Genomic DNA, 24,573 nt, shown 5'->3' with positions numbered 1-24,573 from the left:
CTCTCTCTGGAAAGAGATAAGAAGAGACAGTAAGAAGAGAGAGAGGGAACGTGAGAAAGCACCCTCCAGGGGGTGGCTATGCTGCAATCCCTACTCCTCCACTTTTGTCTTGGGATTTGGGGTATGCACCCACATGCACTCAACATGTTTTTCAAGCTGCCAGGTCTAAACCATGCTATTGGCCATGTGAGATCCAGCCACTTTCGCCACCATAGCACCAGCTGGCCCCAGAATTCTTTATACTGTAAAGATGTCATTTCTCAGGGCCAGCAGGTGGCGTGTTGGTTAAGGCACTGGACTCCTACATGGCTGATCTTGGTTTGAGTCCTGGACCTGGTCAATGGACAATCAAGTCAGGCACATGTGCATGTGTGCCCAAAGTCCCAAGAGCAGAATGGAGAAGACTGTAGTGTGGCCATCCCTCTTGGGGGGGGGGGCTATTTCTCACTTTCCCTTTTTCTATCTCTCTCCAGCAAATGACAAAACTAAAACAAAAGAAAAAATATGTCTTTTCTCTAAATTGAGTTAAAGATTCAGTGTGGTGCCAATGAAAACCTCAACTGGTTTTTCCAAAGAACTTGACAAGTTTTCATGTGGGAAAGCAAAAGGTAAAAAATGGCCAAAACACTCAAGATGAAAGAAAACTCACCAAGATTATCACAAGCTCAGCCATGGTGGCAATAAGCAGTAGAATGTCACTGTGAGGCTAAGGCCACATAAGAGGCTTCTATTCAGAGCCTGGACTAATCTGAACAGGCTAGGTTCAGTCACACAAACATATAACCCTAGTTAACTAGGAGGCTGGAGCAGCAGAGCGCAAGAGTGAGCCCCTGCTCCTCCATTTCTCCATCCTGTCAAGATTTTGGGCATATATACACATACACACACAAGCACATGCTCTGTTTTTCAAACTGCTGGGGCCAAGATTCAAACCATGACGGACCACTTGGAAACCAGGTCCCTTAACCACTAGGCAATGGGGAGAGCCCAAGCATTTTTACAAAATAAAGCATGAGGACAGTAAGTCTTTACTCCAGGAGAGAGAACTCCTAGATATCTCTCTGAATAAAGATGCCAACGGTATGACGAGATGGGAGCCAAGGTGGAAAACTAAGGAATGGTAGATAAATTGGCCCTGTGAATAGGAACGTCTGCCCAGATGCCAAGATTGGACATGATGGATGAAGATCGAATAACTGAAGTGGTTTTGGATAAAGAATTTTTGAGCACTTTTAGTCATCTTTCTACAGGGGACTATGTGACCAGAAGGGGACCATTTGGGAACCGATTCTGCAGAAAGCATATTTACCTCCATAAAATGCACTCATCAAAATGAACCAAATGACTACCATCTTAGAAATAAAACCATCTTTCTTTGGACTTCATCACAATGTTCAGAAGAACAGAGATGAAGGCGAAAAAATTGACAGCTCCTTTCCAGGTGATCTTAATCGGGCAGGAAAGGTAAGGGTAGACAATTTCCTAGACTGAGAAGATTTGGACATGGACTCGGGTGAAGAGACGAAGCCCCAAACGAGCAAGGCAGATTTGCTGCTTCCAGAAATGGAGGAGTAAATAAGCACCTTCATTCTTTCTTGTATTCTTCCATTGGCCCAGCCACTCAGCCCTGAAGTGAAGCCAAAGCCCACTGTAAAAGGAACAAACAAGAAGAAACTCTTAGAGATGAGCTCAGCTCTTCTCACTTGATGAGGACCCCCAAGCTCCCTACTGCAGAAATGGAAATGGTCAAAGCGCTCTCCAAGCAAGGAGAAAGAACAACACAGACTCAGAGCAATTGTGTGACTAACTCACTGAGGCATCTTTGTGTTTACTTCTGTTTTGTTCTTATTCAAGTACCATTAGAATAAAACAAACAAACAAACAAAAAACAAACAAACATAAAAACCATGAAAGGTCAGCTGAGGTACTAGACTCCCACATGACTGACTATGGTTCAGGTTGTAACCTGGTGGCTTACTTTCTCATTCTCTCATCAAATTTTAAAAAATAATAATAAATGAAATTGGGTAAATAATTCTTTAAAAAGTGATACAAAACATGATACAAAAGTATAAACCATAAAAAAATAAAATTCTACCTCATTAAAATTGAGAACTTTTGATATTCAAAACATCACACAAAGTAAAAAGACAAGTCAATAACTAGAAAGACATTGATGAGGGACCAGCAGTTAGCGTAACGCCCACATAGTCGACTGCGGTTCGCGTCCCGGACCCAGTGGCTTAAAACTTACACCGGGTGCATGTGTGTGCGTGCCCAAGATCCCGAGAGGAGAATGGAGGAGAAGGGATGGTGGCATGGCCATCCCCCCTGGGGGGTAATATCTTGCTTTCTGTCTCTCTGTCTCTGGTTGTCTGGCAAGTGCATGTGCCCTATAGCAAAAACCTCTAAAAAAAAAAAATAAAAAGACATTGATGAGATGTAATGCTCAGCCTCAAGAATGAGGTTTTACAAATCGATTTGTAAAAAGACAAACGAACAGAAAAATGGCCAAAAGTCATTTCACAGATGAGGAAATATGAGTAAGTCACACCTATGAAATGTCTCAACATACAAAAATATAATTTCATTATGGAAAAAATCCATTGTAAAACAAGTAAGATACTTATTCTCACCCACTAGATTGGCAATTTTTCAAAAATGACAAGAGCAAAGGTTAGTGAGGACATGGAGCAACCAGAACTTTGGGTAACTATTTGTCTTTACCTAGTAGGTTAAAAGATGACCATATCTAACCATACAGCAATTTTGCTTCCAAATATATGGCCTAGAGAAATCTTTCTCCGTGGGAACTAGGAGTCTTGCACACGTATACAAATTCAAACAGCAGTATGTGTTTGTAATACCAAAAACCTGAACACACTATTGATGATAGTGCTTTACAATACATACATACATTATAGTAAATACATACAACGAAATACTACATAGCAGTGAAAACAAATGAAAACCTTATACACACATAGATATATGTTAACATAATATTGAATGATAAAAGGAGTGATACTCAGGATAAGAAAAAGAGGTTAATTATATAAAACAAATTCATGATGACTCCATTTACATAGTTTAAGAATCTGTGAAACTAAATATATTGTTTTGAGTACAAATACATGTAGTATAAAACTATAAAAAAAAAATAGCAAGAACGGTGAGCACAAAATTCAAGTGAGTGGTTCTTTTGCAGATGGAGAGAAGGGGGACTCAGTAAGGCCCATGTCAAGAGTGTGCTGGTGAGGGTGTGACAGAGTCTGTCCTCCTAGATACTGCACACCCAAGTGTGATCACTGTGTGCCTAAGTAGGGCAAAGGCACGGGAGAAAAGGAAAAGAGCTGAGGATGTGGTGCCAGAATAACTTTCCTACTTTATTTTTGCCTTGGGCTGAAGTTGCCAAAATCATAACATGGAAATTAGAACCATCTGTTGACAGGATAAGTTAGTGAGCCGGACAGAATTTACCAACAGAAATTAAGGATAATGTATTTCAGAATCTGCATCAAATCATGGAAAAATATAAATAAAAGTATATTTGAGGGGAAAATGAAGTCATTTTATCAATGTTATGATAGTAAGAATATGAAAATAACCTAAGTGATTATTAGTATAATACTGGTTAAATAAGTAGGATGATTATGCTGGTATACTATTACTAACAATTGTAAAAAAAATTAAGACCAGAAACAGAAAATTAGACCATAAACCATGGAACAACACAGAGTGTTTAAACAGATACTATTTAAAACAGGGCTGGCCTGTAGCACCGAGGTAGAGCCCTGTGCATGGAGAGCTAGATTCCACATAGTTGACTATAGTTCGAGTCCTGGCCTCAGTGGTTTGAAAAACATGCTGGGCGCATGTGTGGGCACGCATGCCTAAAATTCCAATGGAATGGAGTAGTAGTGGAAAAGGGACCGCAGCATGACCATGCCCCATTGGGAGGAGCTTTCCCTCTTTCTCTCTTTCTCTGGCAAGCACAAAAGCCCTCTGACAAATATATAAGTAAATAAATAGTTATTTCAAAATAGTACAAAAAAAATGGACTAGTCAATAAATGTTGCTGAGACAACTGGATGCCCACCATCCCTATCTAAACCATTCACAAATACTTAAAATCCAAATGGATTAAAGAACTAAAACAACTAAGATATGGGTGGCTATGTACTATAAACTTCACATGAGGCAAGCCAGCTTAAAAAGTTTAAGTAATAAATGTGATGATATAAAACAAAACTTCAATAAAGACACCATTAAGAAAGTTGCAGGCCAGCCCCATAGTGGAACAGTTAAGCACTGTACATGGGGAGCCAGGTCCCACATGGTTAGCTGCAGTTTGAGTCTCAGCCTGAGTGGCTTCAAAAACATGCCAGATCTGGGTGTGCACCTGTCCCAAATCCCAACAGGATGGAGACACAGAGAAGAAAGGATTGCAGTATGACCATACCCCATTTCTCTTTCCCCCTCTAAAGAGTACATGTTTCCTCTCATTAAAAATAAAAAGAAAGTTGAGACAATCATAGCCTTAAAAATAACATTTGCAATATCAATAAGAGAAAAGATTATGCTATAAAATCAGTTTAAATGAATAACAAATAATCCAAATGAAAGACAGGTTAATTATATAAATGGGCTGGTCCATTGTACAGTGGTTAAAGGAAGCTGGATCCTACATTGCCTGCTTTGGTCCAAATTCTGGTCCCAGAAGCTTGAGAAACATGCTGGCTGTGTGTATATGCTTGCCCCAAAATCCCAGCGGAGGAGAAGGGATTTCAGCATGACAATGCCCCACTGGAGAATGTTCTCTCTCAATCCCTCTATTTCTGGCAAGAGTACATGCCCGCTGGCGAATTTTTTAAAAATTATGTACACAGGTAATCCACAAAAAGGAAACAGAAATAATATGTGGAATCAATATGTGGAAATACACACATGTTGATGAGGGTGTGAATAAATGGGTGCTCTCGATGCTGCAGTCCTCCAGCCTCCACAGGTTTGTGCCATAGGGCAAGCGCCACCATGCCTGGTGCTTTCATGTACTTTCAGAGTGCAAACTGGTACTGATATTTTGTAAAGGTATTTGATAGTATAAATTAAAATAGGCATAAATTATAAATCAGGGACTAGTTTTCTAGGAATCTACCCTAAATAAACACTCACATATTTGCACAAGGCTGTTTACTGAAGCATTATTTCGAATAGTGATAAATATAAAACAACAAAATGTCTATCAGCAGGGGAATAAACTGTAATATTCAGCTATTGCAGGAGTTTTTACAAATGTTAAATTTTTAAATATTGGTACATACTGATAGATGATCAAGTGATTTTTTAAAAAAATTTGCTATAGGACATGTGCACTCACTTGTGAAAGATGGGGTTTAGGGAGAGTGAGAAAACACCCTCCTGAGGGGAATGATCATGCTGCAATCCCTTCTTCTCCATTCTCTTTTAAGGATCTTGGGCCCACATGCACTTACACCTGATGTGTTTCTGAAGCCAAAGGGGTCTAGAACTCTTGACAGCACGGTCAGTCACGTGGGATCCAGTCACCTTCACTACCCACCATTGGCTGGCCCACCAAGTGATATTAAGTTAAAAAAAAGTTTCAGAAAAATACAGAACTATGTTCTAATACAAAATAAAGCACAATCAAGTCTATATACTTCTAAGGGCACTTACAAGTACCTACACAGAGATAAGTTTAGAAATTAACCACCTAATTGATAACAGCTGACTCTGGGGAAGGGCCTATGTTGGGGTAAGTAAAATCAAAGGAGCACTTAGCCTCATCTATTTTTTTTTAATAATGATACAGTCACTTACTGATTATATAATTTAAAAATAAAATGTATAACATAATTGTGATACAAAATGATAAATTCTGTAACAGAGGTGTGGGAAAAGTCCAGTGGGAACATAATAAAAAGAGAGATTAGTTTAGCATATAGAAAGGGTCATTATAATAGGTCATTGGGAAAGTCATGAGGTATTTTTCTATGCAAAAATATGTCATGACCTTCCTGATGACCCAATAGCAGTAGTAACATTTTTGTAGGGTCTTGCTGTTTGAGTAGAATTTTGTCAGTCACCTGTAATTTGTAGAAGATTGTGTAGACTATATCTTCTAAAGATGACTGTATCAACATACAACCCACCCAATATGCTTTTTTTTCAATATGATATCAACACTCCTCCACGGGCAGATGGGATCCCCCGCCACTGATCTTAGGCAGAACTCTGTGAATGCCTTGATGAACCAAATAGTATGGAAATATCACAGCATGACTTCTGAGATTATTCAGGCCCTGCCTGGTTTGTCCTTTCACAGAATGCTCACCCTTGGAATCCAGCAACCATGCTGTGAGGAAGACCCAACTAGCCCACAAGAGAGCCCACATGTAGAAGCTCATGTAGAGAAGAACTGAGGTCCCCAGCCGAAGCCAGTATCAATTGCCAAACATATAAGGAAGAAGGCCTTGAGTTGATCCCTGGCCAAATCTTTGTGTTCCCAGGCTGAGGTCCAGATACATATCATGGAACAGAGACCAAGCCATCCCTACTGTGTCCTGTCCTAATTACTGACCCAGAGAATCCACAAGCAGAATAAATGAATATTGTGTGCCACCGAGTTTTAGGGCAATGTGTTACACAGCCAGTCGCTGGAACAAAGACATTCTAAAAGGAAGAAACTACACAAGTAATGGAATGTTACAAAGCATTGTGAGTATTGCAGTTTTGGATGACGAGGCCAGCAAGATTGACTGGGGCCAGACTATAAAAAGTCTTATATGACAGTATAAAAAATTATTTATTCTATTGGCAGTAGAGAACTGTTAAAAAGTTTTTAAGCTGAGAAGTGAAATGCTAAAATCTGCATTTTTCCAAGATTTCTCTGAGGCCAGTGTCAAGGAAAGATTGGAAGATTTAAAAATAGAAAAAGTCTCTTTGATTAAGATGGGACTTAGCCAAGTAGAATGGTGAGATCATCCCTTATACTACATGTTTTGTGATTTTTTTTTCCTCTTTAGGACTGTTTCTGATATTGATTTCATTTGTATTAAAATATTGGGGTGGTGGTGGGGGGTACTTACTCTACACAAAAATCTACCATGGAAGTTTCTAGCAGCTTTATTCATTGTGACTAAAATTCAGAAGCAACCAAGATATCCTTCAGTGGGTAAATGGATAAATAAACTGTGGGGTATCTTATTCAATATTAAAAAAAAAAAAAAACCCTCAGCTATCAAACCTTGAAAAGACACAGCAATCTTGAATGTTAAGTAAAAGAAGCCAATCTGAGAAGGCACTACGCTGGTGATTCTAACTATATGACATTCTGGAAAATGCAAAACTATGGAGACAGTAAGATCATGGTTGTCAGGAGTAGGGAGTGGGAAAGATGAAAAGGTGGTACACAGGATTTTTAGGGCAGTTGAATTACTCTGTTGGGTACTATAATATATACAAGTCATAGTACACTTGTTGAAACACACAGAATACACAAGACTACACTCTAATGTAAACTACAGTGATAATGACGTCAAAACAGGTTCATTTATTTGTAACAAATGTACCACTCTGGTGTGGAATACTGATAGTAGGGGAAGCTGTGTGTGTGTAGGTGGGGGGACCAGAGACCATATGGAAACTCTCTGTACTTTCTGCTCGATTTTGCTATGAACCTGAAACTGCTCAGAAAAAAAAAATGTATTTAAAAAATGTTAGTAGGTGAAAATGTTATGGGATGTTAGAATATGAAAAAGTTTTCTTTATTGCTCTTCTTTCAAGTTTCTGGATTTGATTGCATTTACTTAAAATGCATTACGAGGACATGAAGACAAGTTGTCCGAAAATTATAACCACTTGTAACTAATGTTCTATATAAATAATGCCATCCTTATACAAATATCAAAATAACCCCGTTTCTTATTTTACTCTTTATTAAAATATCCTCATTGTCCTCACAACTGGCTTTATAAGAAAAGCCAGTACATGCAAACTTGTAAATGAAAATAAATCTATACTAGCAAACTAGAGCTTTTATATTTTGAATCTTGAGGGTCTATATGAAGAAAATTTGAGGTGCATAGCCCAAGAAGAGAAGATGGAACTCAAAATGTAAGAGCCACCTCTGGGACCAGCAGTTGGTGTAATGGCTATGTCACTGGGCTCCCATGTATGTCACTGGGCTCCCATGTAGTCAACAATGCTTCAAGTCCCGGACCCGATGGCTTAAACTCATGCTAGGCGCATGTGCATGCGTGTCCAAGATCCAAAGAGGAAAATGGAGAAGGAACTGTGGCGTGGCCATCTCCCCTTGGGGGATGATTTATTGCTTTCTTTCTCTCTGTCCCTCTCTGTCTTTCTGGCAAGCGCACATCCCTATAGCAAGAACCTCTCCAGGAAAAAAAAAAAAAAAAAGAAGAGGAAAGAAAGAAAGAAAAGAGCCACTTCTATAATGAGGTAAAGGATGCTGGATGTACATAAAAGCAGAGATATGTAAGGGGATGAAAGATATTAATGAGGACATTTCATTCTCATCTTGGCAGAAGACCGCCCATCGTACTTTCTGAGAAAATCAAGAGGAAGAATGCAGTGGAAACTGAGAGTTCTAGAGAACAGACAGGATGGAGTAGCTCAACAGTGAAACAATTAGATCCTGAAAGATTTTGAGTAACAGTACAGCCAGGTTGGGATTCAATGGTGTAATTTATTCAAGATCAGTTTTGAATCATTTTAAACTGTGCCTTTCTCTAACGTTCATAATTTAAGAGATGATGAACCAATTCATAGGATACCATTGTGAAAGTTGTCAGAATCAAAATAGAGTCCCTGGTGTCAAAACCCTAACAAATAAATAAATGAAGACAGAGAAGGTCATGGAGGGTATGGTTTTTATGCACAGATGCCCAACAACAAAAACTGTCACAAGGATGTTGCCAGAACTACAACTTTGCACAAAGGCCACTGTGACCTTACACAAAGGATACTTCTGCAAAGACCTCTGCCCAGAAACTGCCTGTCCAACCTTATACAACCATCATCCTTGCTATTGACCCCAGGAGCCAAGGACAACTGTCCTAAAACAACTTGAGTAATTCCTTTTTTTTTTTTTAAAATGTTTTTCTTCCCTTACCTTCATGAATATGCCCATAGATTACTATGGCAAGCATATTCTGTATTGCAATGTCTATTTCCAAATAAGCATCATTTTTTCTTTTAGAGTCTTTTTGCCTCTTATTTAGAGGCTGATGTTATGAATCTTATCTTTTCACATGTTCACTTAATGCCTGCTTTTAAAGACGTGAAAATGTAAACTCTTCATCAAAAAGAAATTAATAAAAACAAGAAAAGAAATGAAAAATAACTTTCTTCTTTTAACCATTTGCGAAAGATGAAAGGTTTATAGTAAGTTTTTAAAATAAAACAATAAAAAAGTAAAATAAAAAAGAACATTGAAATAAATGATAAAATAATATTATATGACCATGTGTGGGCTGTATTTATCATATCCCTCATTATCAAAGTTAAATAAAAGGCAATTGTTCCTATATTTTACAAAACAAAATCTGAAAATAAAAATTAAGTCTGTTGGGAACCAGCAGTTAGCGTAATGGCTATGTCGCTGGACTCGCACGTAGTCGACCGCGGTTCATGTCCCGGACCCGGTGACTTAAAACTCACGCCGGGCGCGTGTGCGTGCGTGCCCAAGATCCCAAGAGGAGAATGGAGGAGAAGGGATTGCGGCGTGACCATCCCCCCTGGGGGATGATTTCTCGCTTTCTGTCTCTATGTCTCTCTCTGTCTGTCTGGCGAGCGCACGCGCCCTACAGTGAAAATCTCTCAAAAAAAAAAAAAACCCGGAAAAAAAAAAAATTAAGTCTGTTGGGAACCAGCAGTTAGCGTAATGGCTATGTCGCTGGACTCGCACGTAGTCGACCGCGGTTCATGTCCCGGACCCGGTGACTTAAAACTCACGCCGGGCGCGTGTGCGTGCGTGCCCAAGATCCCAAGAGGAGAATGGAGGAGAAGGGATTGCGGCGTGACCATCCCCCCTGGGGGATGATTTCTCGCTTTCTGTCTCTATGTCTCTCTCTGTCTGTCTGGCGAGCGCACGCGCCCTACAGTGAAAATCTCTCAAAAAAAAAAAAAACCCTAAAAAAAAAAAAAAACCCTGAAAAAAAAAAAATTAAGTCTGTTCAGTGCTTCTTATTCGTGTTTCTGAATAAAGTTCCTATTACTTAATCAATTTACCTGCATCCCAGAGGTTATAAACTTCTGCTTCCCCTTCTGACAACCACGTATTTGAAGAGATAACAGAGGTAGGTATTGCTGGCAAAAGTGGCTTTGGATCATCATCATCATAAAATAGCATTAAATCCTGGCAGAAAACAAGACAGAACACAAGAGAGGAATAAACTAAAATTAATCTCACCAGATAGATGGTTTATGCAATGTGTCTGTATGTGTTAACATAATCATAAACACATTTTAAGTATCTCACCAATGAGTTATCAATACATTTGGGTGTCTATTGAGTGCAGAATGGTTTTCTATCTTTAGAAATCCCCATTTCTTGAAGATACCCTATGAAGATAAGTAATAATCCTGGGGCCTGGTTGAGGTGCTGGACTCTCACATGGCCGACCAAAGGTTGACCATGGTCCCAGATAAGGTGGCTTAAAATTCATGCTAGGAGCATGTGCATTCCATGCCCAAGATCTCAGGAGGAGAATGGAGGAGAAGAGATTGCAGCATGGCCAATCCCCATGGGGAGTGATTTCTCACTTTCCTTCTCACTGTCTCTGCCTCTCTCTGGTGAGTGCATACTCCTCATGGCAAAACAAACAAAAAACAAACAAGGCAACTCTTAAATAAATAAATGAATAAATCATTTTTAAAAAGCAAAGCAATAACTTTGTCCACGGCATTACTTTTTCTTATCACCCCCTTGATCATCCTCAGAACATACTATCTCAAAAGCCATTTTTTTTGTTTCATTGGTAATAATTTTATTCATATTTTAAATTTTTAGCTTTGCATCAAGAAGTCAAAAGTAAGGACCAGCAGTTAGCATAATGGCTGTGTCGCTGGACTCCCATGTAGTCGACCGCGGTTCACGTCCCAGACCTGGTGGCTTAAAACTCACACCGGGCGTGTGTGCATGTGTGCCCAAGATCCCGAGAGGAGAATGGAGGAATGGAGGAGAAGGGATTGTGGCGTGGCCATCCCTCCTGGGGGGTGATTTCTCGCTTTCTGTCTCTCTGTCTCTCTCTGTCTGGCGAGCGCACGCGCCCTATGGCAAAAACCTCTCCAAAAAAAGAAAAAAAAAAAAAAGAAGTCAAAAGTAAACCATATAATCAATCCAGTCACATAGGTTAAATAATAATCAATTCACAGCCAATCTTGTTTCATTTATATCCCTAGTACTCTCCATCTGTTTTATTTTAAAGCAAATCCTAGATAAATCACTTATCTCTCTATATATGTATCCCTGTCTTAGTCCTTCTGGGCTGCTATTACAAAGTATCATCAACTAGACACCTTGTAAGTACAGAAATGTGTTTCTTACAGTTTGGGAGGTTGGCAAGTCAAAGATCAAAATGCCAACAAATACGACCTGGTGAGGGCTTGTGTCCTACACAGTTGCCTTTTCAGTACAACCTCTCGCAGCAGAAACTGGCCAAGGAGCTCTCTGGGGCCTCTCTTTAAAGGGCACTAATCCTATTCATGAAGGCTCTGTCCTCATGACCTAATTACCACCCCAAGATCCCACCTAATACTGTCACCTTGGGGTTAGGATTTCAACATATCTGGAGATGAAACAAATATTCAGATAGCAATCTCTAAATATAAGAAGTCTTAAACATATTAACTATACCACATAAATTTCATGAGAACTCCTTAATGTCATCAATGATCATAAATTGTTGAGATTTTCAGTCTTCATAGTCATAAATAGATATTTCTACAGCTTGTTTGACAGAGGATCCAAATAAAATATATAGTGTGGGCCTGGATGATATCTTTTATTTCTGTGAACTGGGGATAATTTTTCCAGTACTTTATTGAGGTATAATTACATACAGTAAAATGCACAAACTAAATGGAGAGCTCAATGAATATTCACCTTTGTAATCATATTTCCTTCAGTGCAGAAAGACTCCTCAAGTGCCTTTCTAGCTGATACCATCCCCAACCCATAACCACTATTCCACCTTCTATCACCATCAGTGAGTTTTGCCTCTCAGAAACTTAATGTTTCTGAGACTTATCCATGTTTTCTTGCTTATTGGTTCTCCTTGCCTCCTTCCCTCTTCCCCTTTTTCCTTCCTTCCTTTTTGGTAAAAAGTATTCCATTGCAGGGGGCTGGCAGGTGGTGTGGTGGTTAAGGGTGCTGGACTCCCACATGGATGACCACGGTTCAAGTCCTGGACCAGGAGGCTTGCTTTCTCACTTTCTCTATTTCTTTTTTTCTCTCTCTGTCCCTCTCTAGTCAAATTAAAATAAAAAAATTAATTAAAGTTAAATAATTATTTTTTTAAATGTTGTATCCTGTCTAATATAAGATTCTTAAAAAAAAAAAAAAAGTATTCCACTGTGTGAGTACATCACGGTTTACCCATTCTCCAGAATATAGATATCTGGGTTGTTTCCAAAGTCCAGCTATTATGGATAAAGCTACTATGAATAAGCTTGTACAAACCTTTCTGTGGACAAGTGTGCTCACTATTTCTTGATATTACATAGGAGTGGAATTGGGTCATAGGTACTGTTTAATTGCACTGAAAATTGCCAAACTAACTTTCAAAGTGATCTGCCACTTACTAAGATACAACTTTTTTGAGATTATAGATTCATGTTCAGTTTTAAGAAATAATAGAGAGATACTGAGTATCCTTTACCCAGTTTCCTCCAGAGGGAATATCTTACAAAATTATAGCACAGTATTATTTCCGGGATACTAACAAAATACTGAATACTTCCATCTCAAAAATGAGGATCCTTCCGGATGCCCTTCATTGTCCTACCTACCTTCTCCCCACCACCCCTACTGATCTATTCCTACTACTCTGTTCTTCATTCATATAATTTTGACACCTGAAGAATGCTAAATAAATGGAATCACACAATATATAACCTTTTGGGATTCGCTTTATTACACCTGGCATAATTCCCTGGAGATCCATCCAAATTGTATCAATAGTTCCTTCTTTTTCATTGCTGGGTAATATCCAAGGTATGGGTGGACTATAGTTTGTTTAGCCTGTTAAAGGATACCTGGGTTGTTTCCAGAACTGGCTATTACAAATAAAGCTATCTGTGAAATTTGTGTACAGCTTTTCATAAGATACAATTTTTCATATCTCTGAGACAAATGTCCAAGAGGGCAATTGATGGGATATCTGCTAGTCCATGTTTAATTTCATAAGAAACTACTATACTGCTATCCAGCATTGCTGTACCATTTTGCCTCCCATTAGTATATGAGTTACCCTATTTCTCCACTTCCTCACCAGCATTTGGTATTGTCACTACTTTTTAGTCAGTTTAATATTTCATTGTATGGGGACCAGCAGATGGACAAGCTGAACTCCTACAGGGCCTACCGTAACTTGAGTCCTGGACCCAGTGACTTTAAACTCACTCCAGGTGCATGTGTGGGCATGTCCAAATTCCAAGAGGAGAGTGGAGGAGAAGGGACCGCAGAGTGACTATCTCCCCTGGGGGTGATTTCTTGCTTTTTGTCTGTTTCCCCGGTGAGCACATGTCCCCTATAATAAAAAATTTCTCCTAAAAATATTTTTCATTGTGTGTTTAAATTAAATTTTCCTGAAGGCTAAAGATATTAAACATAGTTTGCTGAGCATTTTTTTTTTTTGGAGAGGTTTTTGCTATAGTGCGCGTGCGCTCGCCAGACAGAGAGAGACAGAGAGACAGTAAGCGAGAAATCACCCCCCACGGGGAATGGCCATGTCACAATCCCTTCTCCTCCATTCTCCTCTCGGAATCTTGGGCACGCACGCACAAGCGCCCAGCCTGAGTTTTAAGCCACCAGGTCCGGGACATGAACCGCGGTCAACTACATGGGAGTCCAGCGACATAGCCATTATGCTAACTGCTGGCCACCGTTTTTTTTTTTTTTTTTTTTTTTTTTTTTTGAGAGGTTTTCGCTGTGGGGCGAGTGTGCTCACCAGAAAGACAAAGAGAGACAGAGAGACAGAAAGTGAGAAATCACCCTCCAGAGGGGATGGCCACACCGCAATCCCTTCTCCTCCATTCTCTTCTCGGGATCTTGTGCATGCATGCACACATGCCCAGCATGAGTTTAAGCCACCAAGTCTGGGACTCAAACCGTGGTCAGCTACGTGGGAGTCCAGCAACATAGCTATTATGTCAACTTCTGGTACCGCTGAGCATTTTTTAAAACCATAAAAGAGTACTGGATTCTGTCAAATGATTTTCTGCATCAGTTAAAACCATCCTATGATTTTTTACCTTTAGCTTGTTTATATGATGAATTATAATGATTGCATACTGCTACACTTCCAATTCAAGTCTATCCAATTATGACAATCTCTTCTATGTTATATACCTATCTTCTTTCTCCTATGCTGAGAATTCCAGTCTTGTCTTGTCTTGTCTTGTCTCGTCTTGTCTTCTTTCTTTCATCCATCCTTCCTTCTTTCTTCCCTCCCTCCCTTCTTTCCTTCCTTCCTTCCTTCCTTCCTTCCTTCCTTCATTCCTTTCTTTCTTTTCTGAGAGATTTTTGCTATAGGGCACATGCGCTTGCCAGAGATATAGAAAATGAGACATCACCCCTGAGAGCACTGTAACCCCTTCTCTTCCATTCTCCTCTCAGGATTTTGGGCACACACACAAGCGGCCAGAGTGAGTTTTAAGCTATTGGGTCTGGGACTCAAACCATGGTCGACTATGTGGGAGTCCAGCAATGTAATTATTATGCCATCTGCTAGTCCTAAGAATCCCAGAGTTCAAGGATCCCAAAGGTGATACAAATAAGAGTATCACATGAGTATGTATTTGATTCAGCCCACATTATTCTTACAGTAATCTCAGTGCAAAAATGCCAACATGGCAGAACAAAAACACCAACTAAATGGAAGGTGCTTTTGTTTAATTTTATGTTTTTAGGAATTAGTTTTTGGTTTATGGTTATGCAAACTATTTCTAGGGTTCTAATGACAGATCTAAAAACGGGTATATTCAAAGAAATCTAGTGTCTATCCCTCCTCCCCACCTTATTCCCTCTGTTCCATTATGTGTAATCTTTTTAAAATGTATCATTACATGTTCCTTCTTAAGTGTAAACAAATAGAAAAATCAGGAATGTAACTGAACTAAATGAGAATTTCTTATGTGATGGAAACCACAATTCAAATCAAAGAGAAAAGAATGGACCATTCAACAAATGATGTGAGATAACTGATTATCATCTGTAAAAATAAAAGAGGACAGCAGGTGGCATGGGGGTTGACGCAGCAGGATCCTACACAGCAGTTCAAGTTCCATACCGGAGACTTAAAAATCACAGCAGGTGCATGCACGTGCCTGCCCAAGTTCCCAAGAGGAGAACAGAGAAGGGATGATTTCTCTCTCTCTCTAGGGAGTGTATATGCCCTATAACAAACTAAAGAAAAAAAATTTTTAAATGGATCTCAGAGGCCCAGCAGTGGTGTGGAGGCTAAAGCACTGAATCCCACATAGTCGACTGAGTAGTTCAAGTCTTAGACCAGTGGCTTGAAGATCACTCCGAGTACATGTGTGCCCAAAATCCTGAGAGGAGAATGAAGAAAGGATTGTAGCATGGCCATCACCCCAGTAGGTTGAGTGAATTCTCACTTTTTCTCTCTGTCTCTCTGGTGAGTGCACATGCCCTATAGCAAAACAAAATATAAAAGTGGATCTCAGGTAGCCTAATGTTAAGGGAGCTAGATCTCATATGGCCACCCACAGTTCAAATCCTAGATCCGGTGGCTAGGAAAACATGTCCGGCACCTATGTTTGCATGCCCAAAATCCCAAAAGGATGGAGAAATGGAATAGAATCGATTGTGGTATGACCATGCACCACTGGAGATGCTTCCTCCTTTCTCTCTGTAATTTTTCTTTTTCTTTTTTTTTTAAGTGGATCTCTAATACTCCCTGTTAACCAAAAACACATTCTTAGTAGATAAGATATATATCTATTTATACATATACACACACATGTGCATACATACACATAACTGGCTCTGTAGCCTGGCGGTTAGGGGAAGCCAGATCCCACATGGCCATGGTTTGGGTCCCAGCCCAGACAATTTGAAAAACATACTTGGTGCAAGTATGTGTGTGTGTATACCCAAAATCTTAACAGTATAGAGAAATGGAGGTGAAGGAATTTTTGACATGATTACATCCCATTGAGGGGTGCTTTCTACCTCTCCCTCTCTCTCTTTCTGATAAGTACAGATGCTCTCTGGCAATGCTTTTATATAAATATATGTATATTTTAATGCATATATAGTTATAATCATTCATATTTACTTATTTAATATATATTTCACATATATATTCATATATATGAATTAAACCATCATAAAACTATATGATTCAAAAATCCCATTTCTTGGTATTTAATGAAATGAATTAAAAAGTTATGCCCACACTACAATCTATATGTGAATGTTTACAGCAGCTTTATTCATAACTACCAAAGTTTAGAAGCATCCAAGATGTCCTTCAGTAGATGAATGGATAAATAAACTGTGGTACATCCAGACAATGGAATATTATTTAGCACTAAAGAGAAATAAGCTATTGAGCCATGGAGAAACTGTAAATGCAATATTACAAAGTGAAAGAAGCCAATCCAAAAGTCTGTAAACAATAAGATTCCAAGTATCTGACATTTTGCAAAAGGAAAAACTATGAAGACAATAAAAAGATCAGTGGTTGTCAGGGGCTGGGGGAGGGAGGGATCAAGAGATGGTGCACAGAAGATTTTTATGGCGTTGATACAACTCTATGATGTATATGATGGATATGTGTCCAAACCCACAGAACATACAACATCAAGAATGAACCCTAGGGACCAGCAGATGGTGTAATGGTTACGTCACTCGACTCCTACATGGCCAACCATGGTTAAAGTCCCAGACCCAGTGTCTCGAAACTCACTCCAGGCACATGTACGTGCATGCCCAAAATCCTGAGAGGAGACCAGAGGAGAAGGGATTGCTGCATGGCCATCCCCTCCCATGGGGGAGGGGGAGATGTCTTATTTTCTGTCTCTCTGTCTGTCTCTCTAGCAAGCACATACACCCTATAGCAAAAATCTTTTAGGGTGATTATGATGTATCATTCTAAGTTCTTTAATTGTAACAAATGTACCACTTTGGTAGGGAACATTGATGGAGGGGGAAGAGTGTGTGTATATGGGGGCTGGTTCAGGGGAAATCTCTTAACCACCTGCTCAATTTTGCTGTGAACCTAAAATGGCTCTTAAAATAGTCTTTTTTTTTTTTTTTTAAGCCAGGGTAGTGTGACTTTTTATAAACTTTTAGAATAAGAAAGTTTTTCTAAGATTACATTTTAAAAAAATTCTAAAAGTAAAAAAAAAAACAAGCCACAAATAAATCCTAAAATTGAATGAAAAACTGAAACTGAAAAGACAAAGAAACAGGGGACCAGCAGGTGGCATGGTGGTTAAGGTGCTGGACACTCCCCATGGCCGACCGCGGTTCAAGTACTGGGCCTGGTGACTTGCTTTCTCACTTTCCCTCTCTCTCTTGGTATCTCTCTCTGGTCAAATTAAAATAAATGAATGAATAAATAAAATTAAATAATTATTTAAAAATAAAAAGACAAAGAAACAGATAAACAGCTAATTCTTAACAGACAAACAGCTCTTTAAAATAGACAAGAAAAAGATGAGAAACCAAACAGGAAAATAAGCAAACAATATAAATAGAGTTAATGATTAAAAAAAAAATTCTCTACCCCTCAGATTAACAAAAACATAAAAATTAGATAATATTCAGTATTTGTAACAATAAAAGTCATTCTGATACACTGTTGGTAGATATAAATTGGTACAATTTTTGGGAGGACAATTAAGTAGTACTTTTTAAAACTTCTTTTAAAGGTAAACTTCTTAAAAGTTAAACTTCTTTTTACTTCAACTCAATTTCTGGAACAACATCATAAAATACGTGCATAAGAGTTGTTCCTACATTGTTGCTATGAATAGACAAAAAGAGAAGATTCACTTACACATTAAGAATGCAGCACAGGGCCAGCAAGTGGTGTGGTGGTTCAAGGTCGACTCTGGTATGAGTCCTGGACCTGGTGGCTTGAAAATCATGCCAGGCACATGTGCATTCATGCCCTAAATCTTGAGAGGATAATGAAGGAGAATGAACTGTAGCATGACCATCCCCATTGGGGAGTGATTTCTTTCTCTGTCTCTCTCCGGCAAACATGTATGCTCTACGTCAAAAACCTTAAAAAAAAAAAAATGCAGTGCATTTATATGTACTGATATAGAAATATGTTCATAACATGCAGGTTACTTAAAAAAGCATATTTCGTAACAGCCTGTATTGAATGATTATATTTATTATGCAGAAAGATGTCCAAGATATAGTGTTTAGTTCAAGGCATGTTGCAGAGAATTATATATTGAATGATTTCATATCAAAAGTAATATGTGGACACAAAAAAATTCCAAAAAAATATTAAAAATTGTTAGTAGTAGCTGCTTCTGAGGAAACAAACTTGCAAAGTATGGAAGATTATAAAAGAAACTTTGCTTCCACTCTTTACCCTTTGTGTTGTTTGAACTTTTTTTTAGTATTTTCTAATTTAAAAAGAAATGTGAAAATAAAAAAGGACTCTAAAGCATAAAGCAATAATGCATCAAAGAAATAAAGGAATGATGAATTAACATAATTAGAAGAGGTATGATTTCCATTTTTCTAACAACTTGGAAGGGTGTAAATTTTTGCAAATAAATTGCATAGAAATAAGTCCACAAAAAATTATATACAGTACTCTTTACTTAGCAAAATAATAAATGGAAGCAATAGGAAATAAACATTTATTATCTATCACTATCAGGTTAATAACCTGCAACTAAACTGAAGGTTTTGGTCAGCTCTACTTCTGTGTGAACCAATTCATAGCACCCTTATCTGTTGCTATGGAAACAACTGAGACCAAAAAAATCACAACCTCATTGTTCAATCTCCTCAGATAAGAAAGGAGGAAGGTCTTTTGAGGTTTTAAAAAGCTACAACTAGCCTTATTGATTAGCAAATTTAATAATAAGTTCTGAAAAATATGCAGAGAGAAGACATCATGTCTGTCATAAATTTCAAGGCTTTCCTTAGTTTTGAAACTAACACTTAGGCGAGTACTTTTGAAAGTTCTGTTCTGTTAAGAATTGTTATTTACCACTTTCAAGATCATATTTCTTTCATGTGTAAAAAGAGAATAGTTAAAAAGGTTTCTATTTAAATTTCCAAAAGATATTTTTAAGCACCCCTCATTCTGTCTAAGCAATCAACAATATCGCTTTTCTCATTCTGTATTGGGAACATGAGAATTTCAATGTAGATGCAGTACCTCTTATGCAGTACATGCGGCAACAACAATTAGATTTACTGTTCAACTGGCTGGATTTTGTCTTCTGCTACAAAGGACACATTAGATTGCATCAAATAATCCTGACAGTAATAAGAGGAGATACTTGTTGATAGGATGATGGGATATTGTTATGACATAGTAATGCTTTGAAAAGGGAAAATCCAGCTTCTAAAATTCTTTTGAGAGGACACCACTTTTTCTCACTGATATAAAATGTGGAATGGTATAAATCCGTAACAGTGGGCTCCTTTAAAGTAAGGAAAAAATAGCGATGATCATGATTTAAAGACCAATACAAAAACGAGGTGGTATTTTATGTCTTAGACTGCAAAGTATATGGATTATTCAAGTCTATTTTCTACCTTAAAAGCTATCAGCAACAAACAGGCTGATCTCCAATTTAAAAATCATTTGGATTTAATCACTTATCTTTTAGTCATCTACATATTTTTGATCTGTGAGCTACTATGCAATTAAGGAACGGGGAAATTTTATGTACCTTTCTGAGCTGCTAGAAAAGCAGCTGTGTCTAATACAATTTGGTTGTACTGGGGAAAGGGGCTGGGAACAGGTCAACAAATCACCCCCACCTCCCTCATAGGAATTATGGCAGAGAGCAGTAAACAAAGTACTTCGAGGAGCCTAAACAAGCATCTCACTGGAAAAGAAAAGAAGTTAATATGTATTTTCATCATTCATTCATTTCTTCATTAACAAAAATTTGTCAACTGAAGATTCAGTAATGAATAAGACTTAAAAAAAATCTCTACTCCCAAAGAGGTTTCCTTCTAATAGGAGAAACATGCAATAAACAGAAAAACAAGAGTGAACAAGATGATCTCATATAGTCATGACTAAAATGAATTTTGGTCAAGATGGTTCTATAAATTCACATTTTGGGGGATAACTATCTTATCTAAATACAGAGCAGTAAAAGAGGGGAAAAATGTGAAAATTAAGAAGATATAGTCATGCTGGGGCCAGCACATGGCATGGTGGTTAATGGGGCTAGACTCCCACACAGTTCACCGTGGTTCGAGTCCCAGACCTGGTAGCTTGCTTTCTCATTTTCCCTGCCTCTCTCTCTTACTCTGACCCTCTCTGATCAAATCAAAATAAATAAATAAATAGTTAAATAAAATAATTCTTTAAAAAAAAAAAAAGGAGATATAGTCATGCTCACAAAGAAGATGTACATCTTTTTTTTTTTTTGGAAGCGGTTTTTGCTATAGGGTGCATGCGCTCGCCAGACAGACAGAGAGAGACAGAGAGACAGAAAGTGAGAAATCACCCCCCAGGGGGGATGGCCACGCCGCAATCCCTTCTCCTCCATTCTCCTCTTGGGATCTTGGGCACGCACGCACACGCACCTGGTGTGAGTTTAAGCCACCGGGTCCAGGATGCGAATCACAGTCAACTACGTGGGAGTCCAGCAACATAGCCATTATGCTAACTGCTGGTCCCAAGATGTACATCTTCATGGCTGAGTGCATGCACAGAAACACATGCTGGGAAGAAAGTTATGCCTGTGGACCCATGGGGTTCTGGGTCCAGAATAAGGCAGAGAAAATTGGAGCTCAACTCTTGAGGGGTAAATACAAATTAAAAGTATTCATTCAAGGGAACCAGCAGTTAGCGTAATGGCTATGTCGCTGGATTCCCACGTAGTCGACCGCGGTTAGTGTCCTGGACCCGGTGGCTTAAAACTCACGCCGGGCGCGTGTGCGTGCGTGCCCAAGATCCCGAGAGGAGAATGGAGGAGAAGGGATTGCGGCGTGACCATCCCCCCTGGGGGGTGATTTCTCGCTTTCTGTCTCTATGTCTCTCTCTGACTGTCTGGCGAGCGCACGCGCCCTACAGTGAAAATCTCTCCAAAAAAAAAAATATATATATTCATTCAAGAAAGGAATGCTGGGGGACCAGCAGTTAGCATAATGGCTATTTCGCTGGACTCCCACATAGTCAACTGCGGTTCGCGTCCCGGACCCGGTGGCTTAAGACTCACGCCGGGTGCGTGTGTGTGCGTGCCCAAGATCCCAAGAGGAGAATGGAGGAGAAGGGATTGCGGCGTGGCCATCCTCCCTGGGGGGTGATTTCTCGCTTTCTGTCTCTTTGTCTCTCTGTCTGTCTGGCGAGCACATGCACCCTATAGCAAAAACCTCTCAAGAAAAAAAACAATAAAAAAGAAAAGAAAGGAATGCTGGGTACCAGCAGTTAGCATAATGGCTATGTCATTGGACTCCCATGTAGTCAACCGGGATTCGAGTCCCGGACCCAGTGGCTTAAACTCATGCCTGGCGCATGTGAGTGCATGCCCAAGATCCCGAGAGGAGAATGGAGGAGAAGGAATTGCGGGAGGCCATCTACCCTGGGGGGTGATTTCTCACTTTCTGTCTCACTGGCTGTTTCTCTCTTTCTTTCTGGTAAGTGCACGTGCCCTTTAGCAAAAACCTCTCCAAATTAAAAAAGAGGAAGGAATGCTGAATGAGTTTACTGCTTGAAATTATCCTCAGGCACTGGGATCTCCTGCTAATAAGGAAAGCTGAAATAACCTGTCATCAATCACAGGCTGGGTTGGGTTCTAACAGTATCATACTCAGGTAAGTGAGAGAACACAAACTTTTCGAGCAACTGAACCATGGCATCCCTAGGTCTAGGGACCAGATCTGTAATACCTCTGAGTCCAGCCAAAGAAAGGAGCCCCAGCAGTGTAAGTCCTAAGCATGGACAGACAGTCCCAGGTGTTTCGAAGAGGCAAATTAAAAACTGTTAGGCTAGGGAGAGGGAAGTAAGGACAGAGAGAGGAAGAAAAACTTGCGCTATTCAAGAAGAGCTTACAACTCAATATTTTAAAGCACAGGAAAAAAAACAAACAAAAAAACAAAAAAATCTCATCCCTGACAAAATAAAAATAATAAAGAAATGTTAAAAAGTACTTAAAAGTTAAGTAGTTTTTTAGTTTAGACTAGTGTAACACTAGTCTAAAGAAATAAATAAAAAACAGGTATGGATGAAATGAGTACAAATGTATATAAATAAGAAGCAATAAGAGACCCTGGAAATGAACAGAGTTAGTGAAATAAAAAACTCACTGGATGGGAAACATTATAGAGTACACACTGGTGAAGAAGAATAAATGAACAGAAAAATGGCCTAATTATCTATAATGCAGCAGAAGGGGGTAGGTTCAAGTCCTGGACCTGGCTTTAAAAACACGCCATGTGTGCGCATATATGTACCTGTGTGCCCAAAATCCTTGAGAGGAGAACAGAGAAGAAGGGACTGCAGTGGAACCATCTCCCCTGGAGGGTGATTTATTTCTTTTCCTTTCTCTGTGTCTCTCCAGTGAGCACATGTGCCCTTTGGCAAAAAAAAAAAAAAAAAAAAAAAAAACCTTAATTTCAAAAAAGGTAAGCCATATGCATATAGAGAATTACTAACATATCCAGATAACAAAAGTCCAAGAAAGAAAGAATAATAAAAATAAGCAGTAGGATCCTCCCGGGGGGTGATTTTCTCACTTTCTGTCTCTCTGTCTCTCTCTGCCTCTCCTGCAGTGCATAAGCCCTATAGTAAAACTCTCTCCAAAAATAAATAAATAAACTGTAGGAAGAATTTGAATAAAATAGAGATAACTTTTCAGAATTAAATAGATGAAAATTCTTCCAGTAAAAAAAATCCCATGGGTGATAAAAGGGGGGAGAAATCCATACTTAAGAAGCATATTGCAGTAAAATTTAAGTTTCATCTTTTCTTTTTTCTTTCTTTTTTTTTGGTGGAGACTTTTGCTATAGAGCACATGCACTTGACAGATAGACAGAAAGTGAGAAATCACCCCCTAGATTCTCATGCCATAATCCCTTCTCTCAGGATTTTGGCCACATGTGCACACACACTCAGCATGAGTTTCAAGCCACCAGGTCCAGGACTTGAACCGCAGTAAACCATGTGGGAATCCAGTGATGTAACCATTACACCATCTGCTGGTCCCAAATTTAAGTCTTTTCAACAAACAGACAAACAGTATTGGAAAAATGCAGTATCTGCTGTCATAAATAAATAAACAAATAAACAATCTACACTTTATACCTTATTCAAAAATGAATTAAAAGTAGGTCTATGACCTATTTGTAAAACACTTCTAAGATAAAATGTATGTGATCTTAGGTTATCCTGAGTTTTCTGAAGCATGATCAGGAAAGATATGATGAGGGACCAGCAGTTAGTGTAATGAAAGATATGATGTTAGACTTATCAAAATGTGTAAGTTTTGCTCTGTGAAAACCAGTTTAAAAGAAGGCACTGGACTCCTGCATGGCTGATTGTGGTTCCTGTCCTGGACACAGGAGCTCGAAAATAACATGGGGCGCATGTACATAATCCCAAGAGGAAAATGGAGGAGAGTGGAATGTGACATGGCAATCCCCTCTGGGGGATGACTTCTCACTTTACCACTCTGTCTCTTCTCTCCAAGGCAAGCACATGTGCCCTAAGGCAAAAATCAATGAATTAATTTTAAAAAGAGAGATTGGAAGAAAATATATACAGATCTCATATCTAACAAAGGACTCATATCCAGAATGTATGAAGAATTCACAAAACTCAATGGTAAAAAAAATTCAATTAGAAAATGAGCGAAAGATGTGAATATACATTTCACCGAAGAGATATTTTAAGGGCATAAAGAAGAACATGCTGTTAAAAATCATTAGTCACTTGGAAAATGCAAATTAAAACTACAATGAAGTATCACTGCAAACCTAATAGAAGAGCTAAAATAAAAATATTTGCAATACCAAAAGTTGGTGAAAATGCATAGAAAATGGATTTCTCATATAATGCTGATGGGAATATAAAATGGTATAGCTACTTTGGAGAAGAATTTGACAGTTTCTTACAAAACTTA

At 38.8% G+C, this 24,573-nt stretch overlaps 1 protein-coding gene and 1 pseudogene across 1 annotated transcript in view; one reads left to right on the top strand and one right to left on the bottom strand.

Moving 5' to 3' along the window:
- The window catches only part of ENTHD1 (ENTH domain containing 1), a 120,011-nt gene that overhangs the window by 40,150 nt on the left and 55,288 nt on the right, over positions 1 to 24,573 (bottom strand). Inside the window, exon 5 of the mRNA XM_006150754.2 lies at positions 10,273 to 10,399. Within this exon, the coding sequence (XP_006150816.1) occupies positions 10,273 to 10,399 (127 nt within the window). The remainder of the gene's footprint in view (positions 1 to 10,272; positions 10,400 to 24,573) is intronic.
- Positions 1,178 to 1,707, top strand: LOC114008168 (uncharacterized protein C11orf74-like; annotated as a pseudogene).

Source organism: Tupaia chinensis, unplaced genomic scaffold (assembly GCF_000334495.1).
Source record: "Tupaia chinensis unplaced genomic scaffold, TupChi_1.0 Scaffold000294_5, whole genome shotgun sequence".
Taxonomy (NCBI): Eukaryota; Metazoa; Chordata; class Mammalia; order Scandentia; family Tupaiidae; genus Tupaia; species Tupaia belangeri.
Note: the sequence above shows the minus strand (reverse complement) of the source record. Positions and strands in the feature narration are given on the sequence as shown.